The sequence below is a fragment of the Homalodisca vitripennis genome, unplaced genomic scaffold, assembly GCF_021130785.1.
Source record: "Homalodisca vitripennis isolate AUS2020 unplaced genomic scaffold, UT_GWSS_2.1 ScUCBcl_2448;HRSCAF=7232, whole genome shotgun sequence".
In the NCBI taxonomy this organism is placed as follows: Eukaryota; Metazoa; Arthropoda; class Insecta; order Hemiptera; family Cicadellidae; genus Homalodisca; species Homalodisca vitripennis.
Genome location: NW_025778597.1, coordinates 10,172 through 27,941, shown reverse-complemented (window position 1 = coordinate 27,941; position 17,770 = coordinate 10,172). Strand labels below are relative to the sequence as shown.

General features: G+C 40.9%; 1 protein-coding gene across 1 annotated transcript; it reads left to right on the top strand.

Annotated features, from left to right (window-relative positions):
- Nucleotides 1-16,225: 16,225 nt before the first annotated feature.
- LOC124372069 lies at nucleotides 16,226-16,937 on the top strand. The gene has a single exon (XM_046830433.1). It carries the CDS (start codon nucleotides 16,254-16,256, stop codon nucleotides 16,935-16,937), a length of 684 nt encoding a protein of 227 aa, XP_046686389.1. The 5' UTR covers nucleotides 16,226-16,253.
- The last annotated feature ends 833 nt before the right edge of the window (nucleotides 16,938-17,770 follow it).

The following is a 17,770-nucleotide window of genomic DNA, read 5'->3' as shown; positions in this document are numbered from 1 at the left end:
TTCGTTACGTGTTCCACTTCCCAACGTAAGTTGAAATAAAAGTATTTCTTTGTAATAAATGAATTCAAGTGTGTTACCTATATTTACGAAATGATTTCAGACAACTAATATTTTTTATTATGGAAGGATGAATGTACGTATACTTAAAACAATTCTGTTATTTAGATGGGGAAGTGGAAACCTTCATACAAGGTTGTGACAAAGCGTGTGCTGTTGGTCACGGACAGCCATGGGAGGGAGCTCCACCATCTCCTGGAGAGGTCCAGTGATTATGCAGTGACGGCAATTGTGTCCCCCAACGGCACTATGAACTATATAGCTGAAAACGCCCTTCTCTATCAAGAAAATTATGATGAAGTGGTAGTCATGGCTGGGACGAATGACATCGATGATAAAGGTTTTATAAATCATGACTTTTTTGATGCAATAGGCAAGTTGATTAAACTGTCTAAATTGAACAATGTTAGTATTATCAACTTGCCTAGGAGGAGAGATTGTGTTTTGCCTGCCGTGCATCGTGCACGTGCAAGCCTGAATTCTACATTAAAAAACATCAAGTCTGCCAATTTTATAGACATTTCACATTTCAAAAGAGACTTTTTTTACATGTCATGGCTTGCACATGAACATGCACGGCAAGCATGAACTTGCTGCCGTCATTTTGAATTGCATTGGTGAGAAATCTGAGAAAAAAATTTTGTACACTTTGCACGAACAAGTACGGCGCATTAGACGCCCAAAAAACTAAATTCTGTTGGTAGAGTGTTGTCATTTACTCGTGGATTTAGTGATTGATTGTCATTTTCTACGGTTTTAAATTCCAATTACTTTTTCCATTTATAATTGTAATTAATTTAAATTAACATGATGCCTCAAAATCGACGCGTAGAGTTGCCCGATTGTAGGGTCCTGCTACGTAGATTGTCGACAGAAGAAATTGGCAACTATTTGGCCGTTCGTGACGTACGAATTGCCGTTAACGAGCGGCCAAATAATGAGGCCGAAATTAAATTAAAATGTTCCGACCAGTTCATTGGGACGTTTTCAGGTACGTTGTCGTATGTGTGACGCCAAATATTTTGCTGAAGAATCCTGTAATCGGCAAGGACTGTACATGCAATGTTGCAATTTGGGTAAGGTTGAAATTCCTGCACTTGGCCCGTGCCCAGAAGAACTACGTGTTTTTCTGACCGGAGAAGACGCGGCGGACGTAGAGTTTCGCAGAAACATCAGAACGGTCAATTCAAATTTTGCAATGGCGTCATTCAAAGCACAATCGCCTGTTGACAGAAATGTCGGCCAGGGTCATTGGTGTTTCTGCATCTCGGGCCAAGTGTATCATTACACGGAACCGGTTCCGGTTCGGATGGCCCCTTTACACAAGCTGAATCAGCTCTATTTCATAGACACTGAGGAGGCTTGCCAAGAAAGAAACGCCCTTATTGGAGATCGCGTAAGGGAAGCCACGATCCGAACAATTGAGACCATGTTGAGACGTGTCAATCAACTCTGCAGAGCCTATCGGTTCATCTCTGAGGTTTTGACAGACGTACCGGACGAGGTCAGAGTTCATGATGTGCACGTCATCTTCAAGGAACGCATTGGTAACGATCTGAGACGGTTCAATTTGCCTGCCTGCAGAAGTGATATCGCTGCAGTTTACACAGGTGAAGAGCCGCCCAGAGATGTAGATTTGGTTGTCTACCCGCAGGGGAGTGACCGCAGAAATCAGATCAAGAATCTGAACAGCCTTGCCGATCCAATGGTGTACCCTCTCCTATTTCCCAACGGGGAATACGGATACAGAACGGGTGTACCACACAGACAGACAAACAGAACAGTGACTTTGAGACAATTTTACTCGTGGCGATTGGCCGTCAGGAATGGCTTCTCCATCCTGCACAACGGAGGAAAGTTGTTTCAACAGTACATTGTTGACGCATGGTGCAAAGTCGAGGCAAATCAACTTTGGTTCATTCGGCAGAACCAGCGATCACTGAGAGTGGAAAATTATCGTGGTCTTCGTAGGTACCTGGAAGAAAGAGCGCGTGCGTTGGGAGCTCGGGTTGGAAAATTGGTAGTGCTCCCAGCCATGACTGTATGATCGCCGCGTTATATGCAGGCCAGGTACCGCGAGGCCATGGCGATTGTGGCACGTTACGGGAAACCAGATCTCTTCATTACTTTCACAACAAATCCCAATTGGCCCGAAATTCAAGAGAATCTGGAACATCACCAACGCTTTGAACACCGACCTGACTTGGTCTGTCGCGTGTTCAAATCAAAATTCACACAATTCCTCGACGACTTGAACAAAAGACAGGTGCTAGGTGTTACACAAACGTACACCTACGTAATCGAATTCCAAAAAAGGGGGCTTCCACATGCCCACGTTTTGATCACAATGAGACCAGAAGACAAAATCACGATGGACAATGTAGATGACATTGTCTGTGCCGAGTTCCCCGACCGTGACATGGACCCATCACTGTACGACATCATAGCTGAACACTATGTTCACAGACCCTGTGGAGCCAACAATCCCGTCGCCCCCTGTATGCGAGACGGTAAGTGCTCCAAAGGCTATCCGATGTCGTTCAATGATGAGACCATAATTGATCACGTCAGGAGACCTGTTTATCGCAGGCGACGTGACGGCCGAACAGCAGTCGTCGAGGAAACGGTAATCGACAACCGAAGAATTGTGCCATACAACCGGTACTTTGCAAAAAAATACATGTGCCACATCAATTTCGAAGTCTGCGCCACACTCTCGAGCATGAAGTACCTCTACAAGTATGTACACAAGGGCGCAGACTGTATCACAATTCAAGCCAGTGACAATGGCCAACAAACACTTGACTGGGACGAAATTCAAAATTATTTGGACTGTCGTTACGTCAGTTCAACGGAAGCCGCGTACCGACTTATGACATTTCCTCTCGCAGACAGATCACATTCGGTAATGACTTTGCCGGTTCATTTGGAAAATGAACAAGCCATTCTGTTTGATGACGACCTCCCTGATGAGCCGGTTCAATACCTATATCTCCCCGGCTCATGTGTGTTTTATATAGTGTATGTGTGTGTGGTTTATTGGCTGCAGAGGCCACTGACCATTTGAAGGCGTTTGGCCTTTCCGGTAGAGTGGCGTCAAGACTCCGAGCCGTGGTGTACAAGTTAGGAGTAGCTCCAGTTTAATATTTTGTTTAATTAAGTGTTTTGTTAGTTTTGCTGAGCTGTTTTCCTTCTGACATGTGCGGCTAAGTTTACGGCCCCTCACTGATGAGTAAGTTTTGCTTTCTTTTAAATTTTAGTGATTATTTTTATTTTTCAAACTGTGAAGGTTAAGAGCACATGGTTTTCCAAATTGTAGTTTTGCTTTTTATTAAATTTTAGTACTTCTGGCTGTTAACTAAATTTTTAATTTGGCTTTCAAATTAATTCTCTTACACTTTTATCAGTTTTCACCCTTTCTTTTCGGCTTAAATTAATTTTCTGTCTCTCAGTGAGGACCAGTCCTAGGCTATATGTTACAGTTCATTTTTTATTCTGCAACCAATATTGTTTGTAATGTGTCACTTGTTATGTAGTTTTTGTAAACAAACCCAGAGAGACTGCTGAAGTTTCATTTTACTAAATTTTTAAGCCTTTCTGAGAGATGTAACGTTCTTCGGGTCTTTTAGCCCATTACTCCCCTTATAGCCTACTTGGTTAATTTAAGGCCTTCTGCCATCAACTTTTAAATTTAGCTTCCTGTTAATAGGCTGCTACTTTTGGCCATCAGTTTTTTTTTCTAATAATTAAATTTTTTTTTTACCAAGAGTAAAACGCTTAAATTTTTGTTCTGTGACAGAGGGGATTTTCATACTAACTTTCTTTGGGGTTGTTGTTTTGAGTTGGGAATTTTATTTTAAGTGCAGGATGCCCTTCCCCTGCTTTTCACCAATTTTGAGCCAATTCTGTCAATAAATGCCTGTTTTAAAAATGTTTTAACCAAATTGTTACGTATGGTAGGCTACTGCGTATACCTCAAATAAATTTCTTTATAACTTATTGTTTTAGTCTTTTAAATGGAATATCTTGTTTATTTATTGTTTTCTAATGTTACCAGCTTCTATATTAAGGTTTATTTTAATTTTTATCAGTAATTGATTGGTCTGTGATATTTTGAAATTTTGGTAATTTAACTTAACTTAAAATTCTTGATAGATAACTTTTGGCAACTTTACTTTTATTAAAATCTATATTGTTTGGCAACTATTTATTAATTATTATTAACTTTAAAAGGGTACTAGGCTGAAACCTGGTTTCAGGGTCCAAGAGATGAGTTGATTTCCTCCTGTCATCTCTCCATCATGCGTGGTCGCAGAGAACCTTCGCTTTTGCGCTCTGCTGAAGGACGGCCACCATGATGGACATTTCTTCTAGTCAACATCTGTGATACCCTGCTCATATTCTTTATTTATTTGTTATTGTTATTGTTGCCATTTATATAGTTTATATTTTGTTATTTAATTTTAAGTTAGTTTTAGATATTATTTAGTTATTTCTTGGATTTCATTAGGAGCCCGCCCTTAGCCGAAGGATACCGGGTGGAATTGGCATTTCTTGTTTCAAATTATGGCTTTTCTAGTTTTTTGTATGCAGGTGCACCTGACAAGGATTGTTTGAGGTATATACTACTGCAGGCACTTTATATTTTTTTTATTTTTATAGTATATTATATATATATATATATATATATATATATACATATATTGACTGGATAGGCCTATGTTTTGTCTTAGTAAATGAACCTGAGTATACTGACCACGGTGTTCTTTTTTTTACATTCAAGTTCATCATAATCTTAATTTTTAAATGAATTTCAAGCATTGTGCTAATTGTATCAAATACATTGTTTCATGTGATAATGCTGCACTTTTTGTTAAACTTTGACAATTTCATTTACAGCAACGTCATTGTCACCACTGGCCTTTCCAGTGAGTGTTCTCTCCCTTTTCGTTACGTGTTCCACTTCCCAACGTAAGTTGAAATAAAAGTATTTCTTTGTAATAAATGAATTCAAGTGTGTTACCTATATTTACGAAATGATTTCAGACAACTAATATTTTTTATTATGGAAGGATGAATGTACGTATACTTAAAACAATTCTGTTATTTAGATGGGGAAGTGGAAACCTTCATACAAGGTTGTGACAAAGCGTGTGCTGTTGGTTACGGACAGCCATGGGAGGGAGCTCCACCATCTCCTGGAGAGGTCCAGTGATTATGCAGTGACGGCAATTGTGTCCCCCAACGGCACTATGAACTATATAGCTGAAAACGCCCTTCTCTATCAAGAAAATTATGATGAAGTGGTAGTCATGGCTGGGACGAATGACATCGATGATAAAGGTTTTATAAATCATGACTTTTTTGATGCAATAGGCAAGTTGATTAAACTGTCTAAATTGAACAATGTTAGTATTATCAACTTGCCTAGGAGGAGAGATTGTGTTTTGCCTGCCGTGCATCGTGCACGTGCAAGCCTGAATTCTACATTAAAAAACATCAAGTCTGCCAATTTTATAGACATTTCACATTTCAAAAGAGACTTTTTTACATGTCATGGCTTGCACATGAACATGCACGGCAAGCATGAACTTGCTGCCGTCATTTTGAATTGCATTGGTGAGAAATCTGAGAAAAAAATTTTGTACACTTTGCACGAACAAGTACGGCGCATTAGACGCCCAAAAAACTAAATTCTGTTGGTAGAGTGTTGTCATTTACTCGTGGATTTAGTGATTGATTGTCATTTTCTACGGTTTTAAATTCCAATTACTTTTTCCATTTATAATTGTAATTAATTTAAATTAACATGATGCCTCAAAATCGACGCGTAGAGTTGCCCGATTGTAGGGTCCTGCTACGTAGATTGTCGACAGAAGAAATTGGCAACTATTTGGCCGTTCGTGACGTACGAATTGCCGTTAACGAGCGGCCAAATAATGAGGCCGAAATTAAATTAAAATGTTCCGACCAGTTCATTGGGACGTTTTCAGGTACGTTGTCGTATGTGTGACGCCAAATATTTTGCTGAAGAATCCTGTAATCGGCAAGGACTGTACATGCAATGTTGCAATTTGGGTAAGGTTGAAATTCCTGCACTTGGCCCGTGCCCAGAAGAACTACGTGTTTTTCTGACCGGAGAAGACGCGGCGGACGTAGAGTTTCGCAGAAACATCAGAACGGTCAATTCAAATTTTGCAATGGCGTCATTCAAAGCACAATCGCCTGTTGACAGAAATGTCGGCCAGGGTCATTGGTGTTTCTGCATCTCGGGCCAAGTGTATCATTACACGGAACCGGTTCCGGTTCGGATGGCCCCTTTACACAAGCTGAATCAGCTCTATTTCATAGACACTGAGGAGGCTTGCCAAGAAAGAAACGCCCTTATTGGAGATCGCGTAAGGGAAGCCACGATCCGAACAATTGAGACCATGTTGAGACGTGTCAATCAACTCTGCAGAGCCTATCGGTTCATCTCTGAGGTTTTGACAGACGTACCGGACGAGGTCAGAGTTCATGATGTGCACGTCATCTTCAAGGAACGCATTGGTAACGATCTGAGACGGTTCAATTTGCCTGCCTGCAGAAGTGATATCGCTGCAGTTTACACAGGTGAAGAGCCGCCCAGAGATGTAGATTTGGTTGTCTACCCGCAGGGGAGTGACCGCAGAAATCAGATCAAGAATCTGAACAGCCTTGCCGATCCAATGGTGTACCCTCTCCTATTTCCCAACGGGGAATACGGATACAGAACGGGTGTACCACACAGACAGACAAACAGAACAGTGACTTTGAGACAATTTTACTCGTGGCGATTGGCCGTCAGGAATGGCTTCTCCATCCTGCACAACGGAGGAAAGTTGTTTCAACAGTACATTGTTGACGCATGGTGCAAAGTCGAGGCAAATCAACTTTGGTTCATTCGGCAGAACCAGCGATCACTGAGAGTGGAAAATTATCGTGGTCTTCGTAGGTACCTGGAAGAAAGAGCGCGTGCGTTGGGAGCTCGGGTTGGAAAATTGGTAGTGCTCCCAGCCATGACTGTATGATCGCCGCGTTATATGCAGGCCAGGTACCGCGAGGCCATGGCGATTGTGGCACGTTACGGGAAACCAGATCTCTTCATTACTTTCACAACAAATCCCAATTGGCCCGAAATTCAAGAGAATCTGGAACATCACCAACGCTTTGAACACCGACCTGACTTGGTCTGTCGCGTGTTCAAATCAAAATTCACACAATTCCTCGACGACTTGAACAAAAGACAGGTGCTAGGTGTTACACAAACGTACACCTACGTAATCGAATTCCAAAAAAGGGGGCTTCCACATGCCCACGTTTTGATCACAATGAGACCAGAAGACAAAATCACGATGGACAATGTAGATGACATTGTCTGTGCCGAGTTCCCCGACCGTGACATGGACCCATCACTGTACGACATCATAGCTGAACACTATGTTCACAGACCCTGTGGAGCCAACAATCCCGTCGCCCCCTGTATGCGAGACGGTAAGTGCTCCAAAGGCTATCCGATGTCGTTCAATGATGAGACCATAATTGATCACGTCAGGAGACCTGTTTATCGCAGGCGACGTGACGGCCGAACAGCAGTCGTCGAGGAAACGGTAATCGACAACCGAAGAATTGTGCCATACAACCGGTACTTTGCAAAAAAATACATGTGCCACATCAATTTCGAAGTCTGCGCCACACTCTCGAGCATGAAGTACCTCTACAAGTATGTACACAAGGGCGCAGACTGTATCACAATTCAAGCCAGTGACAATGGCCAACAAACACTTGACTGGGACGAAATTCAAAATTATTTGGACTGTCGTTACGTCAGTTCAACGGAAGCCGCGTACCGACTTATGACATTTCCTCTCGCAGACAGATCACATTCGGTAATGACTTTGCCGGTTCATTTGGAAAATGAACAAGCCATTCTGTTTGATGACGACCTCCCTGATGAGCCGGTTCAATACCTATATCTCCCCGGCTCATGTGTGTTTTATATAGTGTATGTGTGTGTGGTTTATTGGCTGCAGAGGCCACTGACCATTTGAAGGCGTTTGGCCTTTCCGGTAGAGTGGCGTCAAGACTCCGAGCCGTGGTGTACAAGTTAGGAGTAGCTCCAGTTTAATATTTTGTTTAATTAAGTGTTTTGTTAGTTTTGCTGAGCTGTTTTCCTTCTGACATGTGCGGCTAAGTTTACGGCCCCTCACTGATGAGTAAGTTTTGCTTTCTTTTAAATTTTAGTGATTATTTTTATTTTTCAAACTGTGAAGGTTAAGAGCACATGGTTTTCCAAATTGTAGTTTTGCTTTTTATTAAATTTTAGTACTTCTGGCTGTTAACTAAATTTTTAATTTGGCTTTCAAATTAATTCTCTTACACTTTTATCAGTTTTCACCCTTTCTTTTCGGCTTTAATTAATTTTTCTGTCTCTCAGTGAGGACCAGTCCTAGGCTATATGTTACAGTTCATTTTTTATTCTGCAGCCAATATTGTTTGTAATGTGTCACTTGTTATGTAGTTTTTGTAAACAAACCCAGAGAGACTGCTGAAGGTTCATTTTACTAAATTTTTAAGCCTTTCTGAGAGATGTAACGTTCTTCGGGTCTTTTAGCCCATTACTCCCCTTATAGCCTACTTGGTTAATTTAAGGCCTTCTGCCATCAACTTTTAAATTTAGCTTCCTGTTAATAGGCTGCTACTTTTGGCCATCAGTTTTTTTTTCTAATAATTAATTTTTTTTTTTACCAAGAGTAAAACGCTTAAATTTTTGTTCTGTGACAGAGGGGATTTTCATACTAACTTTTCTTTGGGGTTGTTGTTTTGAGTTGGGAATTTTATTTTAAGTGCAGGATGCCCTTCCCCTGCTTTTCACCAATTTTGAGCCAATTCTGTCAATAAATGCCTGTTTTAAAAATGTTTTAACCAAATTGTTACGTATGGTAGGCTACTGCGTATACCTCAAATAAATTTCTTTATAACTTATTGTTTTAGTCTTTTAAATGGAATATCTTGTTTATTTATTGTTTTCTAATGTTACCAGCTTCTATATTAAGGTTTATTTTAATTTTTATCAGTAATTGATTGGTCTGTGATATTTTGAAATTTTGGTAATTTAACTTAACTTAAAATTCTTGATAGATAACTTTTGGCAACTTTACTTTTATTAAAATCTATATTGTTTGGCAACTATTTATTAATTATTATTAACTTTAAAAGGGTACTAGGCTGAAACCTGGTTTCAGGGTCCAAGAGATGAGTTGATTTCCTCCTGTCATCTCTCCATCATGCGTGGTCGCAGAGAACCTTCGCTTTTGCGCTCTGCTGAAGGACGGCCACCATGATGGACATTTCTTCTAGTCAACATCTGTGATACCCTGCTCATATTCTTTATTTATTTGTTATTGTTATTGTTGCCATTTATATAGTTTATATTTTGTTATTTAATTTTAAGTTAGTTTTAGATATTATTTAGTTATTTCTTGGATTTCATTAGGAGCCCGCCCTTAGCCGAAGGATACCGGGTGGAATTGGCATTTCTTGTTTCAAATTATGGCTTTTCTAGTTTTTTGTATGCAGGTGCACCTGACAAGGATTGTTTGAGGTATATACTACTGCAGGCACTTTATATTTTTTTTTTATTTATAGTATATATATATATATATATACATATATTGACTGGATAGGCCTATGTTTTGTCTTAGTAAATGAACCTGAGTATACTGACCACGGTGTTCTTTTTTTTTACATTCAAGTTCATCATAATCTTAATTTTTTAAATGAATTTCAAGCATTGTGCTAATTGTATCAAATACATTGTTTCATGTGATAATGCTGCACTTTTTGTTAAACTTTGACAATTTCATTTACAGCAACGTCATTTGTCACCACTGGCCTTTCCAGTGAGTGTTCTCTCCCTTTTCGTTACGTGTTCCACTTCCCAACGTAAGTTGAAATAAAAGTATTTCTTTGTAATAAATGAATTCAAGTGTGTTACCTATATTTACGAAATGATTTCAGACAACTAATATTTTTTATTATGGAAGGATGAATGTACGTATACTTAAAACAATTCTGTTATTTAGATGGGGAAGTGGAAACCTTCATACAAGGTTGTGACAAAGCGTGTGCTGTTGGTCACGGACAGCCATGGGAGGGAGCTCCACCATCTCCTGGAGAGGTCCAGTGATTATGCAGTGACGGCAATTGTGTCCCCCAACGGCACTATGAACTATATAGCTGAAAACGCCCTTCTCTATCAAGAAAATTATGATGAAGTGGTAGTCATGGCTGGGACGAATGACATCGATGATAAAGGTTTTATAAATCATGACTTTTTTGATGCAATAGGCAAGTTGATTAAACTGTCTAAATTGAACAATGTTAGTATTATCAACTTGCCTAGGAGGAGAGATTGTGTTTTGCCTGCCGTGCATCGTGCACGTGCAAGCCTGAATTCTACATTAAAAAACATCAAGTCTGCCAATTTTATAGACATTTCACATTTCAAAAGAGACTTTTTTACATGTCATGGCTTGCACATGAACATGCACGGCAAGCATGAACTTGCTGCCGTCATTTTGAATTGCATTGGTGAGAAATCTGAGAAAAAAATTTTGTACACTTTGCACGAACAAGTACGGCGCATTAGACGCCCAAAAAACTAAATTCTGTTGGTAGAGTGTGTTGTCATTTACTCGTGGATTTAGTGATTGATTGTCATTTTCTACGGTTTTAAATTCCAATTACTTTTTCCATTTATAATTGTAATTAATTTAAATTAACATGATGCCTCAAAATCGACGCGTAGAGTTGCCCGATTGTAGGGTCCTGCTACGTAGATTGTCGACAGAAGAAATTGGCAACTATTTGGCCGTTCGTGACGTACGAATTGCCGTTAACGAGCGGCCAAATAATGAGGCCGAAATTAAATTAAAATGTTCCGACCAGTTCATTGGGACGTTTTCAGGTACGTTGTCGTATGTGTGACGCCAAATATTTTGCTGAAGAATCCTGTAATCGGCAAGGGACTGTACATGCAATGTTGCAATTTGGGTAAGGTTGAAATTCCTGCACTTGGCCCGTGCCCAGAAGAACTACGTGTTTTTCTGACCGGAGAAGACGCGGCGGACGTAGAGTTTCGCAGAAACATCAGAACGGTCAATTCAAATTTTGCAATGGCGTCATTCAAAGCACAATCGCCTGTTGACAGAAATGTCGGCCAGGGTCATTGGTGTTTCTGCATCTCGGGCCAAGTGTATCATTACACGGAACCGGTTTCCGGTTCGGATGGCCCCTTTACACAAGCTGAATCAGCTCTATTTCATAGACACTGAGGAGGCTTGCCAAGAAAGAAACGCCCTTATTGGAGATCGCGTAAGGGAAGCCACGATCCGAACAATTGAGACCATGTTGAGACGTGTCAATCAACTCTGCAGAGCCTATCGGTTCATCTCTGAGGTTTTGACAGACGTACCGGACGAGGTCAGAGTTCATGATGTGCACGTCATCTTCAAGGAACGCATTGGTAACGATCTGAGACGGTTCAATTTGCCTGCCTGCAGAAGTGATATCGCTGCAGTTTACACAGGTGAAGAGCCGCCCAGAGATGTAGATTTGGTTGTCTACCCGCAGGGGAGTGACCGCAGAAATCAGATCAAGAATCTGAACAGCCTTGCCGATCCAATGGTGTACCCTCTCCTATTTCCCAACGGGGAATACGGATACAGAACGGGTGTACCACACAGACAGACAAACAGAACAGTGACTTTGAGACAATTTTACTCGTGGCGATTGGCCGTCAGGAATGGCTTCTCCATCCTGCACAACGGAGGAAAGTTGTTTCAACAGTACATTGTTGACGCATGGTGCAAAGTCGAGGCAAATCAACTTTGGTTCATTCGGCAGAACCAGCGATCACTGAGAGTGGAAAATTATCGTGGTCTTCGTAGGTACCTGGAAGAAAGAGCGCGTGCGTTGGGAGCTCGGGTTGGAAAATTGGTAGTGCTCCCAGCCATGACTGTAGGATCGCCGCGTTATATGCAGGCAGGGTACCGCGAGGCCATGGCGATTGTGGCACGTTACGGGAAACCAGATCTCTTCATTACTTTCACAACAAATCCCAATTGGCCCGAAATTCAAGAGAATCTGGAACATCACCAACGCTTTGAACACCGACCTGACTTGGTCTGTCGCGTGTTCAAATCAAAATTCACACAATTCCTCGACGACTTGAACAAAAGACAGGTGCTAGGTGTTACACAAACGTACACCTACGTAATCGAATTCCAAAAAAGGGGGCTTCCACATGCCCACGTTTTGATCACAATGAGACCAGAAGACAAAATCACGATGGACAATGTAGATGACATTGTCTGTGCCGAGTTCCCCGACCGTGACATGGACCCATCACTGTACGACATCATAGCTGAACACTATGTTCACAGACCCTGTGGAGCCAACAATCCCGTCGCCCCCTGTATGCGAGACGGTAAGTGCTCCAAAGGCTATCCGATGTCGTTCAATGATGAGACCATAATTGATCACGTCAGGAGACCTGTTTATCGCAGGCGACGTGACGGCCGAACAGCAGTCGTCGAGGAAACGGTAATCGACAACCGAAGAATTGTGCCATACAACCGGTACTTTGCAAAAAAATACATGTGCCACATCAATTTCGAAGTCTGCGCCACACTCTCGAGCATGAAGTACCTCTACAAGTATGTACACAAGGGCGCAGACTGTATCACAATTCAAGCCAGTGACAATGGCCAACAAACACTTGACTGGGACGAAATTCAAAATTATTTGGACTGTCGTTACGTCAGTTCAACGGAAGCCGCGTACCGACTTATGACATTTCCTCTCGCAGACAGATCACATTCGGTAATGACTTTGCCGGTTCATTTGGAAAATGAACAAGCCATTCTGTTTGATGACGACCTCCCTGATGAGCCGGTTCAATACCTATATCTCCCCGGCTCATGTGTTGTTTATATAGTGTATGTGTGTGTGGTTTATTGGCTGCAGAGGCCACTGACCATTTGAAGGCGTTTGGCCTTTCCGGTAGAGTGGCGTCAAGACTCCGAGCCGTGGTGTACAAGTTAGGAGTAGCTCCAGTTTAATATTTTGTTTAATTAAGTGTTTTGTTAGTTTTGCTGAGCTGTTTTCCTTCTGACATGTGCGGCTAAGTTTACGGCCCCTCACTGATGAGTAAGTTTTGCTTTCTTTTAAATTTTAGTGATTATTTTTATTTTTCAAACTGTGAAGGTTAAGAGCACATGGTTTTCCAAATTGTAGTTTTGCTTTTTATTAAATTTTAGTACTTCTGGCTGTTAACTAAATTTTTAATTTGGCTTTCAAATTAATTCTCTTACACTTTTATCAGTTTTCACCCTTTCTTTTTCGGCTTAAATTAATTTTCTGTCTCTCAGTGAGGACCAGTCCTAGGCTATATGTTACAGTTCATTTTTTATTCTGCAGCCAATATTGTTTTGTAATGTGTCACTTGTTATGTAGTTTTTGTAAACAAACCCAGAGAGACTGCTGAAGGTTCATTTTAACTAAATTTTTAAGCCTTTCTGAGAGATGTAACGTTCTTCGGGTCTTTTAGCCCATTACTCCCCTTATAGCCTACTTGGTTAATTTTAAGGCCTTCTGCCATCAACTTTTAAATTTAGCTTCCTGTTAATAGGCTGCTACTTTTGGCCATCAGTTTTTTTTTTCTAATAATTAAATTTTTTTTTTTTACCAAGAGTAAAACGCTTAAATTTTTGTTCTGTGACAGAGGGGATTTTCATACTAACTTTCTTTGGGGTTGTTGTTTTGAGTTGGGAATTTTATTTTAAGTGCAGGATGCCCTTCCCCTGCTTTTCACCAATTTTGAGCCAATTCTGTCAATAAATGCCTGTTTTAAAAATGTTTTAACCAAATTGTTACGTATGGTAGGCTACTGCGTATACCTCAAATAAATTTCTTTATAACTTATTGTTTTAGTCTTTTAAATGGAATATCTTGTTTATTTATTGTTTTCTAATGTTACCAGCTTCTATATTAAGGTTTATTTTAATTTTTATCAGTAATTGATTGGTCTGTGATATTTTGAAATTTTTGGTAATTTAACTTAACTTAAAATTCTTGATAGATAACTTTTGGCAACTTTACTTTTATTAAAATCTATATTGTTTGGCAACTATTTATTAATTATTATTAACTTTAAAAGGGTACTAGGCTGAAACCTGGTTTCAGGGTCCAAGAGATGAGTTGATTTCCTCCTGTCATCTCTCCATCATGCGTGGTCGCAGAGAACCTTCGCTTTTGCGCTCTGCTGAAGGACGGCCACCATGATGGACATTTCTTCTAGTCAACATCTGTGATACCCTGCTCATATTCTTTATTTATTTGTTATTGTTATTGTTGCCATTTATATAGTTTATATTTTGTTATTTAATTTTAAGTTAGTTTTAGATATTATTTAGTTATTTCTTGGATTTCATTAGGAGCCCGCCCTTAGCCGAAGGATACCGGGTGGAATTGGCATTTCTTGTTTCAAATTATGGCTTTTCTAGTTTTTTGTATGCAGGTGCACCTGACAAGGATTGTTTGAGGTATATACTACTGCAGGCACTTTATATTTTTTTTATTTAGTATAATTATAGTATATATATATACATATATTGACTGGATAGGCCTATGTTTTGTCTTAGTAAATGAACCTGAGTATACTGACCACGGTGTTCTTTTTTTTACATTCAAGTTCATCATAATCTTAATTTTTAAATGAATTTCAAGCATTGTGCTAATTGTATCAAATACATTGTTTCATGTGATAATGCTGCACTTTTTGTTAAACTTTGACAATTTCATTTACAGCAACGTCATTGTCACCACTGGCCTTTCCAGTGAGTGTTCTCTCTCCCTTTTCGTTACGTGTTCCACTTCCCAACGTAAGTTGAAATAAAAGTATTTCTTTGTAATAAATGAATTCAAGTGTGTTACCTATATTTACGAAATGATTTCAGACAACTAATATTTTTTATTATGGAAGGATGAATGTACGTATACTTAAAACAATTCTGTTATTTAGATGGGGAAGTGGAAACCTTCATACAAGGTTGTGACAAAGCGTGTGCTGTTGGTCACGGACAGCCATGGGAGGGAGCTCCACCATCTCCTGGAGAGGTCCAGTGATTATGCAGTGACGGCAATTGTGTCCCCCAACGGCACTATGAACTATATAGCTGAAAACGCCCTTCTCTATCAAGAAAATTATGATGAAGTGGTAGTCATGGCTGGGACGAATGACATCGATGATAAAGGTTTTATAAATCATGACTTTTTTGATGCAATAGGCAAGTTGATTAAACTGTCTAAATTGAACAATGTTAGTATTATCAACTTGCCTAGGAGGAGAGATTGTGTTTTGCCTGCCGTGCATCGTGCACGTGCAAGCCTGAATTCTACATTAAAAAACATCAAGTCTGCCAATTTTATAGACATTTCACATTTCAAAAGAGACTTTTTTACATGTCATGGCTTGCACATGAACATGCACGGCAAGCATGAACTTGCTGCCGTCATTTTGAATTGCATTGGTGAGAAATCTGAGAAAAAAATTTTGTACACTTTGCACGAACAAGTACGGCGCATTAGACGCCCAAAAAACTAAATTCTGTTGGTAGAGTGTTGTCATTTACTCGTGGATTTAGTGATTGATTGTCATTTTCTACGGTTTTTAAATTCCAATTACTTTTTCCATTTATAATTGTAATTAATTTAAATTAACATGATGCCTCAAAATCGACGCGTAGAGTTGCCCGATTGTAGGGTCCTGCTACGTAGATTGTCGACAGAAGAAATTGGCAACTATTTGGCCGTTCGTGACGTACGAATTGCCGTTAACGAGCGGCCAAATAATGAGGCCGAAATTAAATTAAAATGTTCCGACCAGTTCATTGGGACGTTTTCAGGTACGTTGTCGTATGTGTGACGCCAAATATTTTGCTGAAGAATCCTGTAATCGGCAAGGACTGTACATGCAATGTTGCAATTTGGGTAAGGTTGAAATTCCTGCACTTGGCCCGTGCCCAGAAGAACTACGTGTGTTTTTCTGACCGGAGAAGACGCGGCGGACGTAGAGTTTTCGCAGAAACATCAGAACGGTCAATTCAAATTTTGCAATGGCGTCATTCAAAGCACAATCGCCTGTTGACAGAAATGTCGGCCAGGGTCATTGGTGTTTCTGCATCTCGGGCCAAGTGTATCATTACACGGAACCGGTTCCGGTTCGGATGGCCCCTTTACACAAGCTGAATCAGCTCTATTTCATAGACACTGAGGAGGCTTGCCAAGAAAGAAACGCCCTTATTGGAGATCGCGTAAGGGAAGCCACGATCCGAACAATTGAGACCATGTTGAGACGTGTCAATCAACTCTGCAGAGCCTATCGGTTCATCTCTGAGGTTTTGACAGACGTACCGGACGAGGTCAGAGTTCATGATGTGCACGTCATCTTCAAGGAACGCATTGGTAACGATCTGAGACGGTTCAATTTGCCTGCCTGCAGAAGTGATATCGCTGCAGTTTACACAGGTGAAGAGCCGCCCAGAGATGTAGATTTGGTTGTCTACCCGCAGGGGAGTGACCGCAGAAATCAGATCAAGAATCTGAACAGCCTTGCCGATCCAATGGTGTACCCTCTCCTATTTCCCAACGGGGAATACGGATACAGAACGGGTGTTACCACACAGACAGACAAACAGAACAGTGACTTTGAGACAATTTTACTCGTGGCGATTGGCCGTCAGGAATGGCTTCTCCATCCTGCACAACGGAGGAAAGTTGTTTCAACAGTACATTGTTGACGCATGGTGCAAAGTCGAGGCAAATCAACTTTGGTTCATTCGGCAGAACCAGCGATCACTGAGAGTGGAAAATTATCGTGGTCTTCGTAGGTACCTGGAAGAAAGAGCGCGTGCGTTGGGAGCTCGGGTTGGAAAATTGGTAGTGCTCCCAGCCATGACTGTAGGATCGCCGCGTTATATGCAGGCCAGGTACCGCGAGGCCATGGCGATTGTGGCACGTTACGGGAAACCAGATCTCTTCATTACTTTCACAACAAATCCCAATTGGCCCGAAATTCAAGAGAATCTGGAACATCACCAACGCTTTGAACACCGACCTGACTTGGTCTGTCGCGTGTTCAAATCAAAATTCACACACAATTCCTCGACGACTTGAACAAAAGACAGGTGCTAGGTGTTACACAAACGTACACCTACGTAATCGAATTCCAAAAAAAGGGGGCTTCCACATGCCCACGTTTTGATCACAATGAGACCAGAAGACAAAATCACGATGGACAATGTAGATGACATTGTCTGTGCCGAGTTCCCCGACCGTGACATGGACCCATCACTGTACGACATCATAGCTGAACACTATGTTCACAGACCCTGTGGAGCCAACAATCCCGTCGCCCCCTGTATGCGAGACGGTAAGTGCTCCAAAGGCTATCCGATGTCGTTCAATGATGAGACCATAATTGATCACGTCAGGAGACCTGTTTATCGCAGGCGACGTGACGGCCGAACAGCAGTCGTCGAGGAAACGGTAATCGACAACCGACCGAAGAATTGTGCCATACAACCGGTACTTTGCAAAAAAAATACATGTGCCACATCAATTTCGAAGTCTG

Bases quoted from the DNA above. Each gene is read 5' to 3' on its own strand.
- LOC124372069 (XM_046830433.1), top strand. From the start codon at position 16,254: ATGGCGTCATTCAAAGCACAATCGCCTGTTGACAGAAATGTCGGCCAG.